This window comes from Mixophyes fleayi, chromosome 1 (assembly GCF_038048845.1).
Source record: "Mixophyes fleayi isolate aMixFle1 chromosome 1, aMixFle1.hap1, whole genome shotgun sequence".
NCBI classification, from domain to species: domain Eukaryota; kingdom Metazoa; phylum Chordata; class Amphibia; order Anura; family Limnodynastidae; genus Mixophyes; species Mixophyes fleayi.
This window is the reverse complement of record NC_134402.1, coordinates 306,279,982-306,307,205: the sequence shown is the minus strand read 5'-3', so window position 1 is coordinate 306,307,205 and position 27,224 is coordinate 306,279,982. Positions and strand designations below refer to the sequence as shown.

Genomic DNA, 27,224 nt, shown 5'->3' with positions numbered 1-27,224 from the left:
ATATCTTATCTTTCATTAAGGCAGGGCTGTTCTTTGGGCTAAAAATTTCAGCCAAATGGGGTCTCCAAGTGCCACATAAATCAGGACATTGTTTTCCGCTTTGGATCTTGGTAGGTCTCTGAAAGTAGAGGGCTCTCTTCAGTCTCTGGCTGCTGTCAGGACTTTGTGGACATATGTTCATAGTACGCAGAACAGATAATCTTTTGGACCTCTATGATGCGCACAAAAAAAGTTGGCCCATTGCTAGATGGATTACTTTGGTAATTTATCAGGCCTATATTGGGGCGAAAAGCCTACCTAAAAATTTGATGCCACATTCTAACAGGTTGGTGAGTGCCTCCTGGGCGGTGAGGTAAGGGGTCTTGGCTGAGCAGCTTTTCGGGCAGCCACCTTGTCTTCAGTCCACACATTCTCAAAATTTTACATATTCAACAATTTAGTGTCCAGTGCTAAGCCGCTATACCCCAGAAAGAAAAGGATTTAACATAAGTATAAAAAATTTTTTTTATGTATTGGTGGTCAGAGAAATCTTAAGACATTTAGTGGCTCTTCAATCTTAAAACGTCTAATTTGAGAGACCAAAATTAAATGTTTTAGGGAACTTTCCTTATTGTTTTCTTTCACATAGAAAATCTTTTCTGTCTTGCAGAGCAATCTCCGTTCAGGATGACAGATTTCTACCAGTGGTTGCAGAAATGCCAGAGCTCATTGTGGAGATGCCTGAAACTGACGAGATATTACTGAGTGATGTACAAAGGTTACAAACACTGCTCATGTCCCTGTTTCTTTTTTTGTCTACCTTTGTTGCTTCCATGGTCTGATTTGGTTATACTGCTCTCCCACTTTAGGAACTTATACGCTCAGATTGAAAACTTCGGACATTCCGATTTCCACAACCTCACTCCACAATCTTATTCTCGCTTGTTGGTCTCCAGGTTCTTTTTTGGCTGTCTTGGTGAGTTTCTGCTATTACATTTCATTTGCAGATAAGCCATTCAAAATGTCATTATCGTTAATCTCCATTAGTGTTTCTTAAGATTGTGATGCCAATAACAGTCTAGTTTGTGCTGTAAACTTATGTGGACTGTTATAAATATAGTTTTAGTTTCTGGTAATATATATAACTTTGTTCTCCCCAGTGCTCTGCACACAGCAAGTTATCCACCTGGAGCAGACCAAGCCATATGGACGCATTGCCATCTCTCCTGGAAAGCGCTACTCACAGGACTGAGGATACATATTAATCATCTCATTCTGTTTTGCATAGTTTTTATTTGATACGAGTTGATAAAAAAATGGATATTTATTAATAAATTAACTTGCATGTGGCAGTTTTTAAAACTCTTGTGTAGACGTATTTAATTTTCTTTCACAATTACGCTAGGCTTTGTAATTAAAAGTCAAGAAGTTTAAATAATAACGGCCAAGAAATCAGAGAATAGGCAGGTTTCAGGTTTAAGCAAACAGACTTCTAATATAGTGAACTTAAAAATAGACTACAGAGGAGAAAGGGGAGAAGTGGGGAATGCTACTTTATGGAAATTTGCAGAGATTCAAGTGGAAGTAGTATGAAAAATTTAGTTGTGGCCTGAGAGGGAGAATGAGCTTTTTTTTAACTATAAAACAAAGATATTTCTTTGGTAGTGCTAAATCCCCAGTTTATACTGGTGGACCTAGACGTAGGCAAATATCAGAGGTTTATGGGGCAAGATGGTTGAGTCTGTAGAGGAGTATAACTTTTCACCAGCCCACGGGAGGAGTTGGGTGGAGTGAGGGCATGCACAGCACAGTGTAGGTGCATCAATAAGCCTAGTCTTGTGGAGATTTCATTTTGCAGTGCAAAGTTATAGAAGTGAGATAAAGGAGAGGAGAGAGTGGCTTTTTCGGGTCCTACTCTGCTCCTGCTTTTCCACTTTGAAGAAAGATTTGTTTTTGCACCAGCGCAGAGATCAGGTCTCACTCTGAACTTTTAGCGAGGGACATTTTGTGAATTCATTTTTGCCCAGTGTAAAGCAAAGCTTCAAACATACAAAAGTGCCAAATGTAATAAAGACAATCTCTATGTTCCCTCACACTTATGATAAATTTAAGCCAAAATGAGTCAAAAAGAGGTTCTACCTGGTAGGTTAGACTTTGATGTTACATTTACAGTTTTCACAATCTGCCTCCAGATTTTTCTGCCCCTCTGCACACTTGTTAGTGGAGGCATCTCTCAAGGTGTGCATCTGGTTGTGTGCAGGGAGGACCATCTAGGAGCAAAACCAAGGTGCATTAAGTGTGCACCATAAATGAGGTCCATAGTAAGCAACTATATTATTAGAGTCTAAAATTTAGGAGTCGCTGCAGTTTGAAATGAGCATTTTAGCGAACATCACTTTTTACATTGAACATGTGGCTGATCCTTTGCTAAATGTGTTAGACTTACAGTACACACATGGCTCAGTATTTCAGTGGAGCCAAATCCCCTGAATAGTTACAGTAATTTGTAACTATTAGTGTAGAAAACAATTTACATTTAGTGTCAGCTGTGATGTGCCCAGTGCAGACCCCAGCCAAATCTCTTGTGGAATTACAATGCAGATACCAGGTCTCTGGTGATAATACAATGCAGAGACATTAGAGATGCCGACACTCTGCATGTGATTTCTGTCTGATATTTCCGTCTGCAGAGCTTATCTTTCCAGGAGGTCAGCACCAAACCACTAAGGCAAGAGCAAAACAAACTGTGTATACAAGTTTCACAATGCAGGAACCGGATCTGTATAGCAAACTTACTCAGCACAGTTTACAGAAGAAATAAAAATAAAAGACAGTAAATAGAAGAATTCCACTTGTAAATTGTTATGACAGGAAGTCTAAGATGATCTGCAAGATTCTACATAAATATTGACCCTTGTTGAGAGTGGATACCAAGTATGGAAAACATTTACTCTGAATTACCCTTATTTTCATATAAAAGAGGGTTGGAAAATAGATAGTTCTTTGATTAAGGCTGATATACAAGAATTTCCTGTTCGTTCAAGATTTGTTAGTGCACCGCGATTTGGGACATTTCCCTGTAGAAACTATGGGCACTGTAATGGCATTATTAAAGTTACATTTATGTTTGCTCAACCCAATGTGTTAACCAATCCATTTGAAATGTTATGCAACAGGTAATAGTAAAAGGGAAATATGTTGGTCAGACCTCAAACAGACTAACAAAGTATCATTAAAGTAACATAAATCTAATATAAGAAATTCAATGTAGAAGAAAAAAATAAAAATAAAAAAAGTCACAATGCATCACAAAGACACTGGCATGTACTGGAAGAAGTACCATGGATTGAATTTAAAGATAATTTTACTCAGAGGGCAAAATACAGTTCCTATTAAGGCAACAAAAATATAAAACATTATTAACCCTATCTCGTAAACCTCATAAAACAACTGGGTAGAAAAATAAACAGGGGCAACAGGAGGGAAAGCAAGGAGGACAAAACGAGTGGAGAAGGCTGGGGAGGGGAAGCAATTAAGCTTAATATATCTGCAGTGGAAGGGTTCAAATAGAGAAAATGTAAATTAATAGCCAGTTCCCTTGGATGAGTTTTCTACATAACCTATGAGCCAGCCGGTTCTATTCTGAGGACCGAAAAGGGAGGAAGTAGGAGTGAATTACGTAGGACACTATAAGCTGTATATTGCACATCCCAAACCATCAAAGGGGCGTAAACAGCTCAACTAGTGGGAGGAGAGAGGTAAGTACTGTAGAGTGCAGATTCCGTGGAATCTTTTTTTTTTATGCTTTTTTTTGTACAGTAGTCATCATTAACCGTTCCAGAGAACCAGCAAAGCAATTCATTAACATACAATTGTAATGTTGTGAACGCTCCTCTCATTGAGGGAGGGTGGTATATTTATTCTCATCACAAATGTTATCTTATTGTAGTATTGTCCTGCTCCATGTTATAGACCTATTATATACTAATATCAGATATATATATATATCTTGGAATATATGTAACGAGGTGTTGTCAAACCTCAAGTAGAATCTATAAAAGATGTAACAATATATATGTACATGTATGTTGATTGTATTTACAATTGAATGTTTCTCTTTTTTTATGAAACGAACTGTATTGTATGATTGATGTCTAAATATCTTCAATAAAAATGTTTTGAAAAAAAAAAAAAAAAAACCATACAATTTTTTTTTCCCTTGTACAGAAGAAACATATACCAACAATGGGGGGAGGTGGATATGAGGGAAAGAGGGAGGGGGCAATATTAGGGATAATTAGGAGTAAATCAAGGTGCCAAAAAACCCCCCAAAACTACAGTTTGCAATAGGAAATCACTCCAGGTTAAATCAGCTTAGTGTCATCTCGGTGTAAAAGTTACTGTGGTGTGAGAGGATAATGCTCTTATGCAGTAGTCGGTCGTCTCTATAAATTCCAGCCAACTGAACCAAGTGGCTGTAAACTCAGAGTTCCGATTGCTGGCCGATAGGGTCAGATCCTCCATGGACATATAAAAATCAATGCGTTTGAACCACTCAGACATAGTAGGAGTTGAGGTAGACTTCCAACCGGGATCAGAGACTTCACTGCATTGTTTAGGTGTTTAAGGAGTGATTTTTTTATAAAAGGCAATGGTCAATGACAGGAGCCAGAAACCAGGGTCAGTCGGCACATCTGCACTTGTGATCAATTTAGAGAGGTATATTATTTTGTTCAAGTAAGGAGAGATCTTAGGACAGGACCACCAGATGTGGAGTTGAGAACCTACATAAGAGTTACATCTCCAATAAAGAGTGGACAGTTACGGCAAAAAATGATTTAATAATTTGGGACACCTGTACCATCGTGTAAAAATTGTGTATTGGGTTTAAACAATAGTGGTGTTTTGTGAACAGGCATGAGTAGCCATGAACACTTTCGCCCACTGGATTGGCCCAATAAGCTCTTGTAAATTTCTCTCCCATTGATCTCTGAAACGAGGTTTTTGTGTGAATATATCCTCAATAAGTAATTTGTAGATTGATAAAATTGTATGTTTGGGCGTACTTTGGAGAGTACACAGCGACTCAAATGGCAAAAGCGGCCTGTTGAGCAGATTCCTTGTAATCTAACCAACGAAACCAGGTATCACGAAAAAGATTCATAATTGTCAATTATAATAACTGACTACTCTCCTGCCTACTCCAGTGGACCGCAGACATCTGAACCATGTACCGACTTCGCTTGTTTAACCGATAACAATCCTGCTGACTCCAGTGCACCGCAGTCATCTGAACAGTGTACCAACTTGGCTTCTTTAACAGATTACTCTCCTGCTTACTTCAGTGCACCGACTCGGCTAGTATATCAGACCTTCCTCCTGCTTACTTCAGTGCTCCACAGTCATCTGAACTGTGTACCAACCAGCTTGCATACAAGACCACTCTCCTGTCACCTACCTTGTATATCATCTGGCCGCATCCAGCTCTCCGCATGCTCCGTCCCGCTGGTTCTACTCATTCTCCAGTGAATACCACTACTCTCTCAAGGTATCTACTTCCATTCCTTGTATTGTCAGCTTCACCTATCCCGCTCATGTCTAGGGGCCAAACCAAGGACCGCGACCTGCAGTTCCCTAGCAGCTAAGTCCATCCCACCTTGCAGCAGTTCTTGGTGAAAAACAGGGGGCTGTTAGACTCCGCACCTTGCTAGGTCCTTACAAATCTAGACCGAGTGTAACATAAAGGTATCACTCCCATAATACTTTTGTCTTTTTTTACACTAAAGTATTTAACATCACATAGATTTTTCTGACTAACACGGTAGTGCAATAACAATAAAGATATTTTTTTTTTTGCTACACAATCAAAGCAGGAAGAGTGGTGGAATGGCATACTGCCATCCAATCCTACTTTAATAACTGTGTGTATATGTGCGTATATATATATATATATATATATATATGCACATACATACATATACACACACACACACACACACACACACACACGTACATAGAACTTCTACTATCATATTCCAGTTACTTGCATTTTGCATACCACCACTTTTAAATTTCCATTTCAACCAGTGCGTGCGTGCGTGCGTGTGTGTGTGTGTGTGGGAAATAAGGGGAGAGAGGGCAGAAAAGTCAACAAGAGGCAATGGGAAAAGACATTAAGTCTAGGAAGCAGGGACGACAGAGGGGGAGATATGAGGTTTAGGGGAAGTAAGGACTGGAAACTGAGAAAGGAACTGGCTCAATAGGAAAAGTCGCTGATCAGCGAGATGGCAGATAATGAGTTGCATCAGGGGCCCTGGACCAGACAAGCCTGAATCCAGCAGTAGCACAGACGGAGAATCAGAAGGTCACAGATTTTCATCAATTGCAGGTATTAAGAATACATTTCTCCATTTTTTTTTTTACACATATTTCCCTTTAAATGTGTAATGTAATTATAGATTTTTCATTTGGCTATGCATCCACAGAGATTTGCAGAGCTCAATGTCAGTAGGTGGGCCCCAAACATTGATTTTCCCTGTGGGCCCTTTATGACCCAGTCAGACACTGATTAGATGTGTTAAGGAGACTGTCAAAGTTCAATACATCCTTTTGAAGTGAATTAACCGGCTTCAACACTGTTTTGAATAAAGCTGGTTGACCTGGATTAGTGATGTAAATATTGACAACATTAAGTATCTTGCATTATACAAGGAGACACCACCCCTTCTCCAACCGATACGTCTCTACCTCTGACACCTTTAGTCTTGATATGGAAACTGAAGCATGGGAGAAATACCTATTACTAAGGTGGGGAGGAGATGCGGAGCTTTTAAAAGATCATAATGCTTTAGCTTTTGTCTCTGGGGCATTCAACCCTTTAGCATTAAGTGATACTATGTGTAATGTATCCATCATAGGGGGACTGAGAAAATAGTGTTATCACAGGTGAGATTGACTATTTATCGTACCCTTAAGTGGCAGACATAGAAAGGGGGTGGGATAGGAGGGGAGGGAGAAGGGGGGGGGGGGGGGTGAAGAGGGAAAAGAAATATGGATCAAATATAAAACAAAAAAACGTGAGAACCACAATCCAGTCCTGGAAAACATAGGGTGTATAAGAGAACCCATGATCAGGAAGTTTAGAGGAGCGGTGGGGGGGCATACTCTGGCTGCCACGTGTTAGCTAGCAGCAGACTGAAAGCCACCCCCTTTACTCCATCTTATCAAGAAGTCCTGAAAATAATTTGCCATTCCGATCACATAGAGCAGGCAGAGTTTCCCAAATCCAGTCCTCGGGGAGCCCTAACAGTGCATGTTTTCCATATCTCCTTGTTGGAGTTCTGGTGTATTCATTATTGACAGACATTTTAACATTAAAACGTGTTCTGTTATAGTGGATCACTGGATTTGGGAAACACTGGGATCTAGTATATGACAAGTATCGTTAAAAATTCAATACAGACTTTTATTAAGGTATGGAAAACTTGGGATGCTTATTTTAATGTTCATCTACCTTTCAAATAAATGTTCTACTCTTCAACCGTCTCTTAAGTTTTAGTCGGTGTTTGAGAACCATAGTTAGCAGTATAGACAACTTCATTGTGATACTCTTGCCTTAAAAAAATATATAAGGCTCCATTCAGTGTTTGTTATTTATTTACATTTCATTTATACTCATGTCTTGCTGTTAAATAGTACTACCTCCATCTTGCCTTTTATTCTCTAAAACAGAGGTGCTCATGTCCTGTTCTCAAGTACCGCCAACCGTTCATGTTTTCAGGAGTTCTTTAAGCATTTCTATAGACAGAAATCCTGAAAACGTGACTTGTCGGTTATAATTGGGTACTGGAGTTGAGCACACCTGCTCTAAAACTTCTCTTGCTGTTGTGCTAATATATGGCTTTGGTAGTAGGTTGCAAGTAGGAGTTGGTGGGTATGCTACGTATCTATTATTTTTTTAAAATTTCTGCTGGATTTTATATCCTAAATACTATTTCTTATAAGACACTGGATTACTCATTTAATATATTAGCTACTGTCAATAGGTGCACGGATAATCATTCTGAAATTTGTAACAAAAATAGACCTAGATGAATGCAAGAGTTGATATATTATTATATGAACCAAACCTGTTCTCCAGTGATGGGAGACAGTGTGAGACCACAGGAAAGGTAAGTAATTAACTTGCGTTGCCATTAGATATCGGGGATCAGATTTTGTTACCAATAAGATTAGCGCTCTGGTCAGCATTATAGAGCCTTCACAGGACTATGGGGGGGGGGGGGGGGGGGAACAGAGCACCTGGAGGAATCCCACACAAAATATACAAAGTTCACACAGGCAGTTGAATCAAACCCATGACCCCACATGGTCAGTTTTATTATGAAATAATCAAAAGGTTTGACCACAGATACTCTTTAGCTTCTGACCCCTCTCCTTGCGGACTCCCGCTGGTACATCATGCAAACAAAATTACCATGTTATTTCACAGAGGTAGATGGCAGCATTCAAGGTAGGTAGGGCTACCAAAATGTATAAATGTACTCCTGTGACCTGACTTGTGTACCAGGAGTATGAAATATGGGAAGCTGATGCTTATTGACCATAGGCTGGGAGACATCAGCCAACAAGAAAGGCAGACTTCTCATCAGCCAAAGCAACAAATCACAAATACAGTGGATGTTAGTGAACCTTAATTCAGTGGGTCTAGCAGGAAAATATCATGGTTGTGACTTATTGACCATCCTGACAACAGGACTGGCAAGACTACGACACCTGGATAAACATATTCACCTTAATATGGTGATAGATAGAACGGATACAGAACAGGTCAACAAAGAGCTCCAGAAAATACATGTCGAAAGGTAGTGATTTTGCTCTTAAAAAGCATCAGTCTGTGTAAAAAGACAAGAAATATTTGAAAGAATAAATTACATGATTGCAAAGAAGATGTTATAAGAGCACATTTTATTACCTATATACTAATTCTTTTCCCAAGACAATATCTGCAATGAACTTTCTACTTACCTGTGTATAATCACTGCATCTGATGCAAAGGATTTTCAATCACTATGAGATGAATAGGGATTTAGAGAGGGCACCATGCCATCTAATGCAGAGACAGAATTGAGCTACTAGCGAAAAGAGAAAATCAAAAGAAACTGTCACACGGCGCGCATTCGGCTTCCACAACCGAAGACAGACACGCTCACCTGTTCCCCATTGATGCATACTTCAGCTGCCGGCATCCTGGCTTTGGTTCTGCGCATGCGCAGACCTTACACCTTTATGTTCTCTCATGTTTTCCATTGGTTAATCAGTTTGCCTCCAAACTTGAAAAGGCACTTCCTCCCTTTCTCCTCAGGGCCTGTTGATCAAGTTAACTGCCTGATTAGACTCAGTCTTGTCTCCTGTACGTTTACCTTGAAACTTCAGCGCCTCCTTGTCTCTGTTACCTTACTGGCTGGACTGTTCACGCTGCACCTGTCTCCGCTGTGCTGCTGTACTACGGGCTCAACCACCTAAGCTGCACCCGTCTCCATTACTCTGCTGGCTGGACTGTTCATGCTGCACCTATCCTTATTGTGCCACTACACTACAGGCTGTACAGCTCAAGCCACACTAGCTCCTATTTACACGTTAGGTGAATTGTTCTCTCTGCATTTGTCTTCACTCCGCTATTTGACTGAAGAGCTTACACTCCACCTGTATCCATCAGTCTCCTCTGCCTCTCTGGGCAAAGAGCTCATACTCCATCTGCCTCCATTGTGCTTCTTCATAACATCTTATTATTGACTCCTCTAGGGTCTCGTCTAACACCCCTGGTAGGGGCCGGGACCTGCGGGCGGACGCCGCTAAATCCAAATCACCTTGCGGTGGTCACTGGTGAATACCATCCACCCGTTATGACTCCGCACCCTGCTGAGAGTGACGCCAAGTTGGGCAGACCCAAGAATCTAGTGTACCAAACCGTGACAGAAACTGAGCTGGGGTATATTTACTAGACTGCAGGTTTGAAAAAGAGATTTTGCCTAATAAGATTCTAGCTGTCACTTTGTAGAATGTATTAAATAAATGACAACTAGAATCTGATTGGTTGCTATAGGCAACATCTCCACTTTCTGAAACCCGCAGTTTAGTAAATATACCCCCTGGACTCAGAACCACCTACTGTTCCTGCATATAATTGCTGATAAAATTCCCCTTTTGAGGATATACTGCAACATTTATTCTAGTCAGATTTTAATACGGTTTAATCCCACTGTCGTGAGCATAGAGAATTTACAGTTATTTATAAGGGTTAACCCATCACATAATTGTTTGGAATAAGGCCTAAATCATAACTACAGTGTAAATCGGGTATATCAATTGAATGCATTGATAAGTTGAGCTACTAAAGTGTAAAATGTTAAGTCAGAAAGCCTGTTGTGTGTGTATGTGATGGCTCTGCACATCCCAGTGTTAGAAGATAGCAGGGGCACCTGTAGGAGCTATATCCTGACACAAGTTAGTTTTTGGACACCTAAATAGACTTTGTGGGGTCGGTCAAAGCTTGACATCCTTGCAGCCAAAGGCAGCATTTGAAGGCCTATATAGGTATATAGGAACAGCTATAATCACATATCTTTGGGAAAGGTAGGTCACATTGTCATAATTCCATTCCATGGTATTTAAATGTGTGCGAGATTATGACCAGTTTATTGAGGTGGGAGCTATGTCTCTGGGATATATCTGTGAACAATTATCCAAAGGTCAAAACTTTGGGAATATTTGTGAGCAAATTATAGTGACTCCCAGGGGACATCCCTGCCCCCGTTAGCATTAACACTGTCCCTGTGAAGACCGTCCCATTTCATATTGCTTAAAAAACCTGTGTTGTGAAGGGGAAAATTGTCAGTCTTTTGGGAAAATCAATCCACATTAATAAGCTGTCCATCCTCCTAGCCAATTACCTACGGCACAGATTATACAACTCATGTAAGTTATACTCTGAATGTAACCTATTATTTTAAACTGATTTGCTTCTGTATGTTATGTCAATTGTTTATTGTTTTTTATATCTGACTGCCCTGTACCTTTGCATATTAAATTTATAAGTGACGTCCTTGATACTCTAACAAATCCATTAGCCTGTTAAGACTATAGCTCGACCAAGTTAACCCTTTGCATGCCGGTGTGTGATTTGTTAATACATTTGACTAACAAGCCTAGTGGGTGCTTGCATTTACATTTGTGTAACAGTCTGGAGGTGGGAAGAGTTATCCCTTTGTTTGCTGGTGTGGGCCTTGCTAGCCTGTGGGTAGCCAGAATTCTTGTGTGCCAGTATATAGGGGTCCTATTCCCCGTATTCAATAGGTGGTGGCAAACCTGAAGTGTGTGAGGTGTGAGAGCGCGGTGTGGGGGCGATTCAGTAGGTCTATAACCAGTGTAATAGGTAGAGAGAGACTGCGTGCTGGAATCGTGTGTAACCTCATACAGCAAACACCCCAAAGTCACGGCAGCTGGGAGCGTGTTCGTGACATCCACTTTGTTAAAAAAAAAAAAAAAAAAGATGCAGAAATTTGGTTTTAGTTCTGTTTATATTCGGATCACAGGGTACAGTGAGCAATGTTATATATATATTTCAATCCAGGTATTATTATAACAATACTTATATGATGAGGATGCTATTTAAAGTTGATTTGTTGCTTTAGGACTAAATCACGGAGGAAATGTACTTCTTATGGATTGGTTATACTATAATATATGCCACCCCACTCAGTAGTTTGCTTTAATATGTGGCTTGTACTTAATGGTTATAGAAGCATGGCGATCATGGGAACTTGGTGCACCGTTAGTATTTATATTGTGGATGAAGGGACTAGATTATAAATAATATTACAAGTCTGTCTGTCTTGCTGCAGACACCAAAATAATAGTGTGCAGGGTGGATTCCATTGGGTGTGAGGTTTAACAAGCATTAAATGTGGTTATTTGGTCATGTTGTCTTCTTTGCATTTTTATGTTCCAAAATCTCATTTGATTGGGATTTCTTTTGGTCTTTTTCGAGATTTTTTTTTTGTTAGTCATTATCATCAGATAAAAAAAAAATAGTTTCCAATAAAAAACATTCTCATATGTATAGAATTGAAATGGATGTGGCCTTGCTGCAAGAAACTGAGCATACTAAATTGGAGAATAAATAATTAAACTTCATCTGATTCAAAAGCTAGAGGGGTAGCGATACCATTTAAAGGGGATGTGTGATTTATATTTGCCAGAATCACTCATCCTGAAAGCGGTTACATAATATTAGATTTTTTCATATATGACAGAAGGTTGATAAATGTGTGAACGATTCACATCCAGTCAGGTTATCATTGGTGGTGACTTCTATATTATGGCTTATTTTAGACAGTTTTAGACAAGACAACTAGAAAAAAAAATACCCTAAAGTTAGTATAGAACACACAGCCCCATCTACTGGAATATCTGGGGTGCTTTTGTGTCATTATCCAGCTTAGACTATATTTTTGTACACACTAGTATGACTCATGCTACAATTGAAACTGCATGCTGTGTATACAAGGGGTTAATCATTACCAGACCAAAAGGTCTGTCTAAAACTTATACTTCACTATCTTTATCCAAACCGCCACCCCCAAGACTTACTTCAACATCTAGCACTTTGCAATAGAACTTACATTCTCCCTAAAAAGTTACAAGAGAAAAGAAAATAGCTGCGTCGTACTGATTGTTGGGAGTTACCCTAACAACAACATATTTCCAAGATGTCTCTTAATAGCTTGTGTAAGGGGTGCAACCAAAGAACACCTTAACTCAACATGCGTAAAAAAAAGTAACTAGATGGTTGTTTGCAAAGTAGGTGCACATAATATCCCAGGAGTTGACAATCTAGTATAATTATAGTTAAATGGACGTCATGGATTAAAATATAACCTTTATTGAACTTGATTAAAAACAAATAAATAAAAATAGCGAAATATAAGTGCTTGTGAATAAAAGTGATAAAGAAGTGATTATAAAATCGCTGGATGCACTCGCTGTATAGAACCTTAATAACTATTATGACTGAAGGTAATTGCCTATATTAGTAAGGCTAGATTCTATTAGAATGGTACAAGTGCTATAGGATTGACCCTATGCTTCTATAATGCCACTCATAGTCCAATATTAGATAGAAAGAGGAAGTATGGTATCATACTTCCTCTTACCTTCTGCTGCTTTTTCTTCTAAACACCATGTTTTTATTTTATGGATTAGTTTTACATACAAAGAACAAAACAAACAAGCAGTTAAACATTAACTGCAAACAAACAAGCACCACATAGCATATAAAAGACCTAGTAGTATAGTCTCACTTATATGAAACTAATGGCTCAGGCACAATCAAAGTTATCAATAGATACAAGTATAGAATGGAAAACATACATTGATGCAAATAAAACTAACATAGATAACGTTGTGTAATGTACACAAGAAACTGAAAAAAGTTACCAGGACCTGTATGAGTAGCAGAGTCAATAAACCCAGGATATCAAGAACAATGAAATCAAAGACATCAACAATAACCTCAAAATCCAGGGTGCCTGCGGGTTTAATCTAGTAGGAAGGGTCTTGCATAGAGGGCAGGGCAAAAGAGGAGGCAAGACAAAACGTTCATGTCCCACCATAGTATTAACTAAATTAATCCAATTGCGTATATGGGGGCTAGCAGAAGTCATCCAAAATCTAGCTATACAGTCCTTGGCCAGCATGAACACATTACTTAAATATTGCCTTGTCACTCAATTTAGCATATTCTCCAGTTACAAGACAAAAACACAGAGGCCAGGGGAATACAACGGCACTTTGACTCCGTTTTGTTGACACATTTAATAACTTCAGAAATGTTTGACTTAAGGATATTGCCATAGTAAATGCCAGAATGAGCTGCAAGAAACCCCACATTTAGGGCTGCGAGTTGTCTGATCTGGTGTGAATTGAGTCAGTCGACAGGGAGCAAGATACACTCTGTGTTAAATATAAATCTGAATTTGCTGAAACCTCAGGGAGGTGGTTGAGCAGTGGGAACTACTAAGAATTAACCCCAGTCCTCGTCCTGGAGAGGACAGAGATCCTCCTCCCACCTTACCCTCAATTGTGCAAGGTTATTGGTGGGAAATTCATTTAACAAATAGAAATATGTGAAGGAGATAATTTTCGAGTAGCCTAGAGGCTGCCATGCCGCAGTTGTAGGTGGCAATAAAACATATGCTTGGGAACTGCATACCCCTCTCTAAGTTGTATTAATGATTTAAGGACCCCATTGTTGAACAATTGTTCTAAACGTAGAGGCACCATATCTTAACCACAGAGATCTACCAGTCAGGGACTTAAGCTCAGAAAATTCAGCAAGACCTCACAGGAGAGTACATGGACCTCGCCACCCCCCTCCTTCCCCATGTAGCTTGCCATGTGCAGCGTTCCAAAGCCTGGACGTGCAAAGGAGCCGAGCTCCAAGGGCTTCCCCATAAGCCTAACAGTGCCTAGGATTTGTTATAAAAGGTGTAGAGCTTAGCTGGAAGATCATTGGGGTCCTGGGATTTTCCGACTGGAAATCCGTACATAAAAAAAAGTAATGATATAATTTGACTACTCACTATTAATTTTGTAGGTGTGGCCTGGAGTACACCTCCAGCAGCATCATCTCAGCACAGTATCTGGGTATTCGAATCATTCCCCTCTGCAACTTGTACTTTATGGTGGTTGTAGTACTAATAACACACTGAATACATTTCAGAACTATTAGATCTATTATTTTCAAAATGGAGGACTATTATATATGTCATGCTTAATAGTTTAAATACTTTATGTGTGTAGGAAAATTATCTTTCAAATAAACAAATACTAGGCAACAGCTCTCTGAAATTCATAATTCCCTTGAAGCAAACAGTGTCCTTGTACAATAGAAATATGCAACCAATTCCTCCAGGCAATTATGCTAACATCAAAGAGGCGCATAGAGGTTTGCAAATTCTTCAGGTGAATGGATAAAACATAAAAATCAGATACAGATGATTCCTGTTAAAGGAGATAAGGGGGCAACATGGTGGCTAAGTTGTTAGCACTTCTGCCTCACAGCGCTGGGGTCATGAGTTCAATTCCCAACCATGGCCTTATCTGTGTGGAGTTGGTATGTTCTCCCTGTGTTTGCGTGGGTTTCCTCCGGGTACTACGGTTTCCTCCCACACTCCAAAAGCATACTAATAGGTTAATTGGCTGCTATCAAAAATTGACCCTAGTCTCTCTCTGTCTGTGTGTGTATGTTAGGGAATTTAGACTGTAAGCTCCAATGGGGCAGGGAATGATGTGAATGAGTTCTCTGTAAAGCGGTGCGGAATTAGTGGCACTATATAAATAAATGGTGATAAGGAGAAAGTGCCAGGTCTTTCATCTTAACATTGTAATTATTTTCAAAGCACATAGGCAGCAAAGCCACCAGGGAATACTAGAAACATTTGACAATTTTTTTTTAAACAAAATGCATTTTCCTAAACAAAGCAAATAATAATCTTGCAATCACCTTATAAGATTTAAAAACATTTGAAATGCATTTGCAGAACCGTTAAGTGGAAAACATGATGACCAGAGAGAAGAATTGGACTCTGGTCCAGCGGAAAGTGACCATCTCCAGATAGTTACTCTCGGCGTCTACATAAATGGTAGCAATGCACAGGTAGATATTAAATCCACACTTGCAAACTCTCCCGGAATGTCCGGGAGACTCCTGCATTTTGCGAGAGTCTCACGGACTCCCGGCAGAGTGTGGCAATCTCCCGGATCTGCCCACTTCACTAGGGAGAGGGCAGAATTAGGTCCCAAATGCCGCGATTCCCGGTGAATCGCGGCATTTGGCCCCGCCCCCGCTGTCAAATGACGCGTTTGCGTCATTACGTCATGGGAGCGGGTCCAAAATTACGCACATTTTGGAGCCCCGTTTCCCCATCACGCCCACCTACCCCGGCAGGCTCCCGGAAACCAACTTTCTAAAGTTGGTAAGTATGATTAAATCTGCCTCTCGGCTATATTCCTTCAAAACACTGGTGTCGGTGATTGATCACTTTCTATGAATTATAACACGGGTATGCAGAGGTTGCTTTTCGATTGCATGCATAGTATCTGAAGTGATATCAAAGATAAAATAATACAGGGCTAGGTTTGGAGAAAAAAAGGAGGAGAGGAAGGTTATAACAAGGTATGGCGGAATGTTTTTTTTTCTCCTTGGCTGTATGTGGGCACAATCATGTAATTTTCAGGAACAACTATGGACAACATGACCTGTTACAGCAGCCTCATACAAGTGACAGACTGCCAAGCGACAGAACACAATAAAACTTAATCTGCCATGAAAGTGGCTGAGCCTGGCACAAATTCATTAAGTTTTAAGTATAAAAAGGTTGCACAAAGATTTACTACATAGCCAGTTGTCACGAGAGCACAAAGGAAGTGCAAACTCTATAACAGGGGGTACGTGCTGGCGGTTCAGGGGTACTCCAAAAATAATAAGTAATGGCAGATTGGAGAGAGGACACATCTCTTTAGCTCGCGAGAATTCGAGAGGTTCCGCCCTCTGCTATTCTGTCTCTGATTGGGTGAAACAATGAACATGACTGAGGTTGCTATGAGACTGAGAAACTGCAAGAAGCAGAGGGGACGGCTGAGATGCGAGTAGTTCTGTTCTAAATCACTAGCCAATTACAGAGATTATTTTAACAGCCAATAGAGACGTCAGACTGTTCAGTATGCCTGCTAGATAAAGGTGCTTTTTCTCAGAGAAAAGTGCGTATTCAAATTGCTGTATATCTTGATCGGAATCTCACCTCAAAATGTTTTTTTTTTCTTCCTTCTACTTTTGTAACGCATTTGGTCCAGCTAAAGCACAGCTTTCCTTCTACTGTTCCTTACAGATCTATAACTCATGTGTATGCCATGAGTCACGCATCTAAGGGACGGAGGGTGTGCTGGGGGGGGGGGTCAGGATTTAAAAACAAGCGGCACAATTTATAGAAATGGGTTCAAAAGGGATACACAAGTCAAAAAAGGTTGGGAACCACTGTCCTATACAATTCCTCTCCTTTTATAACAGTGACTTATAAAAACATATACTTTGTGACTGTCTTATACAGGTTTTCTGGTTCAAATCTTGCAACTGTATTTGTGAGCATGCTGACATTGCTATGCATGTGAGGATTTCAGACTTGTTAATGTAGCAGAATGTGGTTGGACCAGTTAAATTTAGTCACGTATGTGATTCTCGTCTTCTGCAGTCAGAGATTAATGACTTTTAATTTAAAACTAGTCCTCAAGTCCATTTTGCAGTACATTTTGGAAAGCACTTACTTTTTGCTTAGTTTTATATTCTGTAAAGAACTGTAATTTCTGGCAGTAATCACTTCATCTATTTTTGGGGACTATTAAAATGTTATTGTCTGATAAGCAAATTTAGAGAACTAGTATATGTAACACATATTCATAAACAACCCATTTTACCACCTAACCTGGACATATTGGAAAATAATTTGAAGACCGATTTCAGCCTAAACAGAGCATCTCATTTTTATTGCTTTAGTTTGAATGCAAAAGGCACAGCTTTGTAGCAAAGTTAATTCAAACTCCAGCACTGGAGTTGAGAACCATGTCTTGTGTCTTTAAAAAACGGTCAACGTACAGTCCCAAACAGCAGGTCATGTACAGTCTTCTGGGCCCAATGTGAAATTCCAACTATAAACTGCAACGTGAACAGAACTTGAAAACATCCTGTTAAGTTATCCTGAAATTAAGAAACACACGGTATTAATTTACAAATCAAAGTCAGGAGGTTATTTGGTAAGAGACAGAGCTCAAGAAAGAAAGAGCAGGAGCAAAAAAGAGCTCAATAGAAAGAAAGGGAGAACGAGTGAAAGCAAGAAGGAGTGACAGAGGCAGAGAAACCAGCAAAATAATTGTGTAGACTCACTGAAACTATGCTAAGATGCTCCTCACACGAAGGTAACAGCTGAACGAAGTTTTGTAGATGTTTCAGCAGGAAGGGACATCACAGCATTCTGAAACTCCTGTGTGAAACTCTGTGCCATGTTTCTCAATAACATGACTACAGTTTCTTCTGTGTCTGCCAAAATCACATAAAAAGTAAGAAAATGACACAAAAGAACCAAAACAAAACATTCACCACATACTGAGACTGAGGAAGTGCTCTAAAATAAAACTCCAGAATCACAGATAATATAAAGGGTTAACATGTAGAAAAAGGAAGTGCAGTATAAATATGTTGTTGATTGAACATCAGAGAAACAAATGGCCCATTGATGTCAATAGCTGTACCTGGTTTAATTTCTTTCGTCCCCAATACATGACCAAATATCCTAGCAATATCATTAATGTGTGCAGCAACCTACATTAGAGAATACATAAGAAAACACACATTATACAAGGGAATGCATAAATTAAATGTTCATGAAAGAAATTATGATATTGAAGGAAAGCCTGACACATAACAATTAGCTATTTTGTGTAATATACAGATTCTGGGATGGCTACTTCTCATCCCGTTGCAGGCATATTTCTTCCAACAGACACTTGTAAATACAAACGTCTCACTATAAGTAAATAGACCCATCTTCTCATGGTACCAGCTGAGCAAAAATGCACGTGTCATTCAAATACAAGCAGCACCAGGCTACCTGAAAGAAAAAGTGTCTTTATATATAGTTTAAAAATGTCATCTGATTGAAGAGATCCGCAACGGCACTCACTCTCCAACTAGATTTATACCTGCATGTGCTTTTTATTGGTGATAGCTGCAAAATGAGGTGTCATTGTTTAACTAGCCACTGTCATTTCTTCTTGTAATCAGTACCCAGTGCAAATTATACTGTATGTATTACTGCGGCTAAAGCCCTCCTCCAGAATTTGATCAACATTTTTTAATGTCTTATTATTTCCTTACCATTACAAATGTCTCTATTTGCTTAATGACAGAGGTTATTTGAATAATGACACCTGTTTGCACCGCTACCCCTGGTGAAGTGTATGTGTGTGTGAAAGCAGTTGGAATGTAAGTGCCTTTTTGGCTCTCCTTATTCAGCTGTGGTTTTTCTTTTTAAACTATAGACAATAAAGACATTTGTTTTCCAAATAGCCTTGAGTTGGTGAAACCTGCATGACACATTTATTTGCTTTGTTCTATTGTTTACACTACCTGTAGTGATCACAGTTTACAAGCATTCTCTACATGACTTAATTCAAGCAATATGACTTGGGCTGCAGTGCAATGCAAAATTCCATTTACCTGGGATAACGGGTAGCAATGTAAGATTTGCCAAGTTATATAAGGCGGGTACACACTACAAAGTTTTCAGCCAATTATCGGGCCAATCTCACGATAAACAACCATTTGGCCCAATATCACATTAGTGTGTATGCTCCAATGATGATTGATTATAGTTCCAAAGCTCATCATATCGTTTAATTTAATGTTATTCCAATCCTGCAGTGAATGTGCACTCATGACCGGCAGTGTCCATAGATCTCTATGGAGTGTGCAGAGTCACAATCTATTCAGCCAATGGTTATGACAGATGAAGAGCACAGATCTGAAGGTAAATCATGTAAAATGTGTTTAATGTAGTACACCTGAACTGTCCATGCTGATCGGGACTTTTTTTATTTTTTTCACTTGCTGGTAAAATCATTAACAATATCGCATCGGGAGAAATTTTCTGTACTGTGGTACCCAGCCTAACTCTTATATCTTTCCATGTTACACAGTACTTGCCTCACTTGCTTTACATTTGATGTTGTTATGTGATGTCTACATTCATTAGTCTATCTTATAATATACCTGTGACGGGTTACGCTCATATAGGAATGCAATGCATTTAAACACAGTATAGTTCTCCTCAAAATCTTCTCTCAGTGGCAGAGAACGAAGCATCACTGGAAATACCTAAATTGGGGAAATCAGAATGTTAGGAAACTAAACAAAGAGAAAAGCTAAGACATCGGACAGAACAAATGCTAGACAGATGAATTGAGAGAAGACAGAATGGCCATTAATTGATTTAGGGAGGAGAGTACACCAAGAAGAAAACCTGAAGTCAGTCTAGCTGGACAGGCAGCTTCAAAAGGATTTATAAACATGATTATCCAGTATATCCAGGATGATAGTAGATGGATAGGGTGTGGGCTATACTTTTTCCTGTAATTCATAATGTGCGCAGCATGCATAAACCCCTACCTGTTCCACAGGTACACCCACTGGGTGACTCAACATCATACGGCTCACTGCCCCACACACATTGTCTAGAGCATGTGCGTTCTTCTCAGAGCTGATTATAGAGGATAAAACAGAAAGCAGCTTGGGATAATGTCTTCAGGTGTGTCAAGGAAAATTACGTAATTTACGAGGAAACATAGCACAAGTCTCAAGATCAAAACAAAACCTGTGGAAAAATACACGTAGGTAAAAATATATAAAAAGAGCATCCAGTGGGGGACCATCAGTACTATTATATTGCTTTCTAATTCGTTAATGCTGCTGTTATATTTAAGACAATGCTGCAACCCTAAGTTGTCTCCTTTGAAGAATAAAAAAAAATTAAATAAAATACCAAAAATAAAATAAAAAAATAATCAACTTTTTATATTTCCAATTTATATAAAAACAAGCACTGGGCTAGGTATGACATTGAATTATTTTCTTTTCCGCTTACCTAGATCAAGCATAATTTTACTGCTCTAAAGAAACCACTAACTGCTGTCAGAAGCAACAAAAGGCATTCAAAGCAGCTGGGGGTTGGTGTACAATCACTTATCTTTACTTGGGAGATCTTCTCCTACAGTTGCATTGTGCCATTAACTAGGAAGGTAGTAACAAACAATTGTGACTGGAGATTTGCACTATTGAGGCAGCTGTGGATGGCTCCCTTTATCAGTTTCAATGGTGCTTGCTTTTAATTTCAATGTTTTATTGCAGAGTGGTGGAAAACCTTGTCCGAATTTATGCTGATTGAATGGACTCAAACAGAATCAACCTATTGCAATTATACCTTTCATTCATAAATCAGGGGCATGCATTTTACAAATTCACATATATTAATAGGGGCTATTGAGACAAACGAGCTGGGATAAAGGGAGGTTCCCTGCGCTAAAGCTCCTATCCAGGACTGGGCTTACTTGGTTTAAATAAGTACCTGAAACATGCAATAAAACTTCCTTTAAGAACATGTATAGTGCGTGCCTGTCACTTACATAGCCAACATTTATTATGTTGTGTACCAAGCAAAGGCTTTGTGTGTTTAACAGATTAGTCAGTAGAAAATGATGTTGCTCAGCCAAATTGGCAAAAAATGAATACTTAGCGAGTGCAATAAGGAAAAAACAGAGAAGTGGGAGAACAAGACATACAAGACAATGGATGAATTGACCATATGCTAATTGAGAACATTTCAGTGGGAGGTCTCCAGTTGAATCATTAAAGTTGCAGAAAAGTACCCCAATTATTGCAAAGGACTGCAAAGCAGTGTGAAAGTACACCTTTAAAAATAAAAAAAAAATTGTGCCATGTCCAGGTTTTTAGTGTTGTTTCATCCTAGAGCTTTGTGCATGTCTGCAGAATTAAAAAAAAATGGGCAATTACACCATTTAAAGTTCTGGTAAAGTCCTTGGTTTTTAGAACGACATATGAGAGTCGCAAAAAAGTGTATATAAGGTAGAAGGTACAAGTAGTATATAGGTAAAACATAGAAATTATGCAGGATACGTGTGCATGGCTGCACCCCCATGTTCTGCCAGGACCCCAAGTCCAAACACAGCATTACTTCGAACTTCATTATCTTCGTCATGGGCTGCAGAGAGTAGTGCAGGAAGTAACTGCGGTACAAACTGCACAGTTGCTTCATGCAAAGCTACTACTGATTCAGCCAGAGTACCTACGGAAAATGACTTCTCAGCAGGAGAGCAACTGGACTTCTGTGTGGAGAAAAAAAATCAGCTTTTATGTATAATGTCATGACACTACAATGAGATGTTTTAATGCTTTCAATCAGAAAGGAAAATGAAAACCACATTGTGGATTCAACAGATGATCCCAGTCAATGAACTATTGTTTTGTTTTTTTACTTTTTGTTTCAGCATATACGGGATCAGTAAAGAGAAACCATTCTTTAGTAATAAAATAGAACATAAGCCCTTCCAATATTTAGCTACAGCTGCATTTAAAATATGGAAGGCAAATTTATTAGAACAAACTCCAAATCCAGGGATCAAAAGGCATTGAAAGATGGACTACTGTAAAACTGAAATTTAATCCCAAAACCTGTTCCAACTATTGTATGAATTTTCTTCCAGAAGATGAAGATTTCAGGCCATAGCGACCATATATGAATAAAATATCCTCTATTTTCACATCCCACCCATCACAAATATGGAAATATTTTATTCAATTTTGCGGGAGCATGGTACCACCTAGTATAAATTATATTTCAATTTTCCTTTATCAAAGTAGAGAGGGAAGTTTTGGCTACTTTACTTCTAATTCTATCCTACATGTCTTCATCTAAGGAGGTGGTCTAGGGTTTTCGTCAACAATGACTAAGTTAGATGTGTGGAGCGGGTTATAGAGGATAGAAATTACACCTTTTGTAATAGGATTACAATAGCACATATGCTCAAATGGGGAAAGTGATCTAACCATCTGATCACTTGGCAAAGAATATAACATATATGCATATATTCAAACAAATTAGGTTGGGTGATGCTTTCTCTCTCTAATTAACCCCATCAATTAAAGCATATATTAATTTAGGTGATCTATTAATCTTCCTCTGGGGGTGACTATGTAAAGAACAAAAGCTGGGTGGGAATTAAGGATTAGTCGTATTGGGCTAATGGCGAGGGAATTGTTGTTCATTTGAATTTCTTAATATTGAAGAAAAAAAAAAAGAAAACACCAATACGAATAAGATTAAAGCTAGAGAAATGACTCCAGTGTTCATTTGAAGCCAACTAGTAGTGGATGGTTTGTGGGGAAAGGAACAGACCACCAGCTGACTTTAAAAAAGGAACACAATAATATTTAGTGGTAATGAGCTACTGTTTAGATTTAAAAGGCATATCCACCTTCAGAGACAACTTTTCCTGCTACCCCTATGTTATATGGCATTCCCTTCAATATCTATGACGGCACTAAAGATTGACATGAGTCCCACAGAGGTGCAGGAAAGAGGTTAGGCTGTATCATAAGTGGTGTGTAAACAGTGCTAGTCGAACAAGGGCCGTGAACACTCAAATTCTAGGAAGTGTTCGAGTAGGAGTGTAGTAAAGATGCCACTTAATTAAGTTCAAATGTGGACATTCCCTTTAAAAGTCACTAATAGATGACAATTCATTACAAATAACAATCTGGCAAATTTTGTGAAATAAGCACGCAAAAGGAATTTTTACAAACTGGCCAACAGGATACATTTGTACAAGCAAACCACTGCTCTTACCGTTTTATTAAGCAACAGAGGAAGAAAACCTACAAAGTATGGAGCAAATGTTGAACCCCCAACTGCAGCAGCCACCAAAGGAATTCCCTCTCCTGCATATTCCATCAGCATTGCATCCATCTCTGCCTGTGGGTAAAGGACAGGGTAAGCAAGCTCACCTTCTCTAGGCATTGAGGTCATAGGGTAAAGTAGAATTGTCAGTCACTAGGTTGCATACATTGATATATTGGTAAAAGTGGTTGGTATAAGAATAAACTATAACATTTACTAGTGTGGCTATGTGGGACCTGTGAAGAGATTACAATTTATTCAGTAGGTTCTCCTGAATTATACAGTGCTACAGAATGTCTGTATGTACTTACAGAAGGTATAAAATTTAATCCACACCATAGGAATAATGAACACCCCCCTAGTGTAAGCTATACACATATTATAAAATACAGAGGTGTTCTGTGACCAAAGGATTGAGGTTACAGAAAACAAACTTTGGATGACCTTCCTACCAAAGGTAGCCAGATTTCCAAACCCCCATGATGGACATGTGAAGAAGAGGGTTTAGGTGCCAATAGCATGGTCTCAATAACTGGGTCAGTAAGGCCCTTACGATTAAGATTCATGGCTTCTAGAGCCATGCCATTATCCGTTAAGCCCTGGTGAAAGCAGGTCCGCCCAAAGGAGGAGGCCTGTCTAGCCCAATGACGAAGGTCACACCCCTTGTTATGGAACGTTCTGTAGGATTCGAGCAATCAGTGGGATCAGGAAGATGAACTGGAGTGGTCACAGAACCCACCAGTACTTCGATGAGGCACAGGTTCTGGCACTGCAGAGGGGTAACCTGTGAGTTAGTTGCAATGCCAATACGTCCATTTGCTGACCACAGGATCTGCATGCTGTCTTTGAAAAACTTAGGGGTGGAGTTATCAGTCACTAATGTTAAAGGAACTCTGCCTCTTATTAATCCATAGATGTCCATCTGCCACCTAAAGGAGGTGACCAACCTGTGAGATACAGGTGCACATTTAGGGAGGTTTCCAGGCAAATTTCCATGACCGTGCAGTCCCACATGTGCAGGAAATGAGAAGCAGACAGAAAGAAGAGTCTGCCTCCAAAATCTACAGAGCCAGATGGCGGAAGTGTGGGGGGAGGGCTCTTACTGTAATAGGAGTAGAAAGGTGAAGGTGGGTGATCATCATTACATAGTAGGTGGGACATATTAATTCATTGGTGGGGCAATATAATTTAATAGTGGGGTCAAAGCAATGACTTAATTTAAAGTGGTGTGATGGCATTATTTAATTAATGCTAGACTGCTTTGGGGGTTATTAATTTAATGTGGGGATTTTTAGGGAGTTTGGAGACAAGAAGGACTATTTATGAACCGTGAATACCAATTATTTAATATTGAGGCACTGGGAGGGAGGGGAGGGGGTAGTATTTTCATTTATTCAACTGCTTGCATTTAGTTCCACAATAGTTGTAGAGACATAGTTTGAGTTTGCCTAAGCCTAGTTTATAATAATTTTACAATTGGCAATAACCGATTGTCCCAAGAAGCTAGGCTAGTCTCACTATTAAACAGCCAGTGGGAGGGCAAATCTAGTCCAGATTGTAATAAACCTCAATCAGCTATGGTGCAACTCAAAATGCTGTCTTCTGCTTCTCCTGTTTAAAATGGACTAGTTAAAGTGAAGCATTAAGCCAGAACATAGTTAAAATCATGCAGGTGAGTGACAAGAGTACTCACCATTCAACTGCGGCATAAGGGAAATAACATTAAGGGGCACTACACAGTGGCCTTTCATCCCTCCCTCCACTTCCTAGTCATGACCTGACACTCCCCGTAGATATGTCCTCACTGCTTTTCTCGCAGGAAGCAGCCAGTCAGGTCCAGTTCTATATCGCTGCCCCCATGGACAATCTCAGGCCTGTCTTTGGGGTCAATAATTTGGTTTCAGCTCCTCCTACATCACAGCCCTCTTTCTCAGCGCCTGTGGGGCGTCCTTCGCACTCCAGTTCTCCTCCTGAACCCTTGGATTGAACTTTATCGGCCGAATTTAACCTATGACCTATGTTTTCCGGACCTCTGGTACCCTGGGACTTCCCCTAGCCCTCTACGGACCACAGACCCAGTTCCCGGAACATTGCTTCCTGCACACCTCCTTACCCAATCCCTCCCCCCATGCGCTACATGCATACTTACCTGTACCATCCCAAATCAACCAGCGGCATGTTGGGGAAGGGCATGAGAAGCAGGGGCCTGCTGAGACAATAGGCTCTACCTCTAAAGGCAGACCGCCACCCCTGAGTTCTTTACCACAATTGCATGCTCACGTGAAAGCTCAAACATGCAGGTCGCATATTCCCCTCTCCCTGCTAGCAACCCAGAAGATTACTTCTGATATAAACATGTCTCTATCTTCAGCAATCCAGGCATCCATGGAGGAGCCATCACAGGTGCTTCGATCGGAAGGGACCTGCCGCCAGGGGATGTCTATGCCAACAAATATTCATCAGGCATTTCTGGACCGCAGCCATCTTCAGACATCCCGATCGCTTTAGGGATGCAGAAGGTGGGGACTCTCCAGCAAGTGTTGGTCGTACATACAAAGTGGGCGGAACAGAGGCTACAACTTTTGAAGCAGCTTCAGGGTTGCCAACAGCAGCAGCAGTTGGTGGTGAGTCTGGTGATGTTTTTGTTGCACATGAACACACACCTAGTCCACAAGTCTCCTCCACCAGCGATGATTCTTCATACGCTTCTGGCAAGGGCCTCTGTAAGCTGATTAAGATTCTAAATACCCATTTTAACCGCAATAAGTCACATGTAGATAAGCGGCCTATTTAAGCCAAAACAACAGCATCCGCGGGTCCAATGTTCCGTTGTGAGAACACTGCCCTTTTGGCCAGCTTACGACCTAGCATCAGGGATAAGATTAACAAGGGCTTCTATGTAAATAAGTTTGAGCTAACGGTTTCAGCTAAAACAGATTTAGACTCAGCTTGTGGAAAAGGGGGCATAGGGGAGAAAAGTTACAAAAATGTCCCTAATTGGCTCACAGGTTACTGTGCCTTCTGGAAACTAGGCCAGAATCTAGAATAGAAGTGCAGAAGGACTTACACCTCATAAATGAGATGTACATCTGTAACCGGCAAAGGATCTGGTGCAGGTAGGACGAACAGTTTTGTGAGAAAGTGAGTGGCCAGGTTCATAGTACTCCGCTCAGGCACTTTTTTTGTAATGGGGGTGCCTATAGCTCGGGACAAGACTGAGGGGCCTGCAACTTGTTTATCTTTCCTGGAAATAGAAATTAATACGGTAGAAGGCTGTTGTCATTTGCCTACGGACAAGATCAAGAAATTAGAGTGTTTGATATCCAGCACACTGGGCTCTCCCTCCAACACTCTACATCATATTCAAGCTTTATTGGGGTCCTTTAATTTCGCCTGCAGGGTTATGCCTATGGGTAGAATATTTTGTAGGAAACGCCAGTTAGCCACAGCAGGTCGGAGCAGAATGAATTCTTTAATTCCATTAAATGAAAATATGAAGGCCATCCCACGTTCAAGTCAAATGGGTTGGGAAGAGGGGTTTAACATGGGCCTCTTTTTTGCCCCTCATTTCTCGTCAAATTATAGAACATGGCACCCTGGATATACCGGTCATCCACTAAGAGGGCAACAACGTGGGAGTAGGTAAATCGTTGGATCTTATCA

General features: G+C 39.9%; 2 protein-coding genes across 4 annotated transcripts in view; one reads left to right on the top strand and one right to left on the bottom strand.

The window, feature by feature from the left end:
- The window catches only part of REC8 (REC8 meiotic recombination protein), an 88,925-nt gene extending 87,584 nt beyond the window's left edge, over positions 1-1,341 (top strand). For all 3 annotated transcript variants that reach the window (XM_075211158.1, XM_075211159.1, XM_075211160.1), the window contains 3 exons: positions 650-757; positions 849-955; positions 1,140-1,341. In XM_075211158.1, coding sequence (XP_075067259.1) covers positions 650-757; positions 849-955; positions 1,140-1,231 — 307 coding nt within the window. In that variant the 3' untranslated portion in view covers positions 1,232-1,341. The remainder of the gene's footprint in view (positions 1-649; positions 758-848; positions 956-1,139) is intronic.
- Positions 1,342-17,551: 16,210 nt separating this feature from the next.
- IPO4 (importin 4) overlaps positions 17,552-27,224 on the bottom strand; it is a 109,015-nt gene continuing 99,342 nt past the window's right edge. The window contains exons 25-31 of the mRNA XM_075211157.1: positions 23,511-23,636; positions 21,782-21,990; positions 20,258-20,390; positions 19,862-19,966; positions 18,343-18,412; positions 17,978-18,130; positions 17,552-17,791 (exon numbers count right to left, since the gene is read on the bottom strand). Of these exons, the coding sequence (XP_075067258.1) occupies positions 18,000-18,130; positions 18,343-18,412; positions 19,862-19,966; positions 20,258-20,390; positions 21,782-21,990; positions 23,511-23,636 (774 nt within the window). The 3' untranslated portion in view covers positions 17,552-17,791; positions 17,978-17,999. The remainder of the gene's footprint in view (positions 17,792-17,977; positions 18,131-18,342; positions 18,413-19,861; positions 19,967-20,257; positions 20,391-21,781; positions 21,991-23,510; positions 23,637-27,224) is intronic.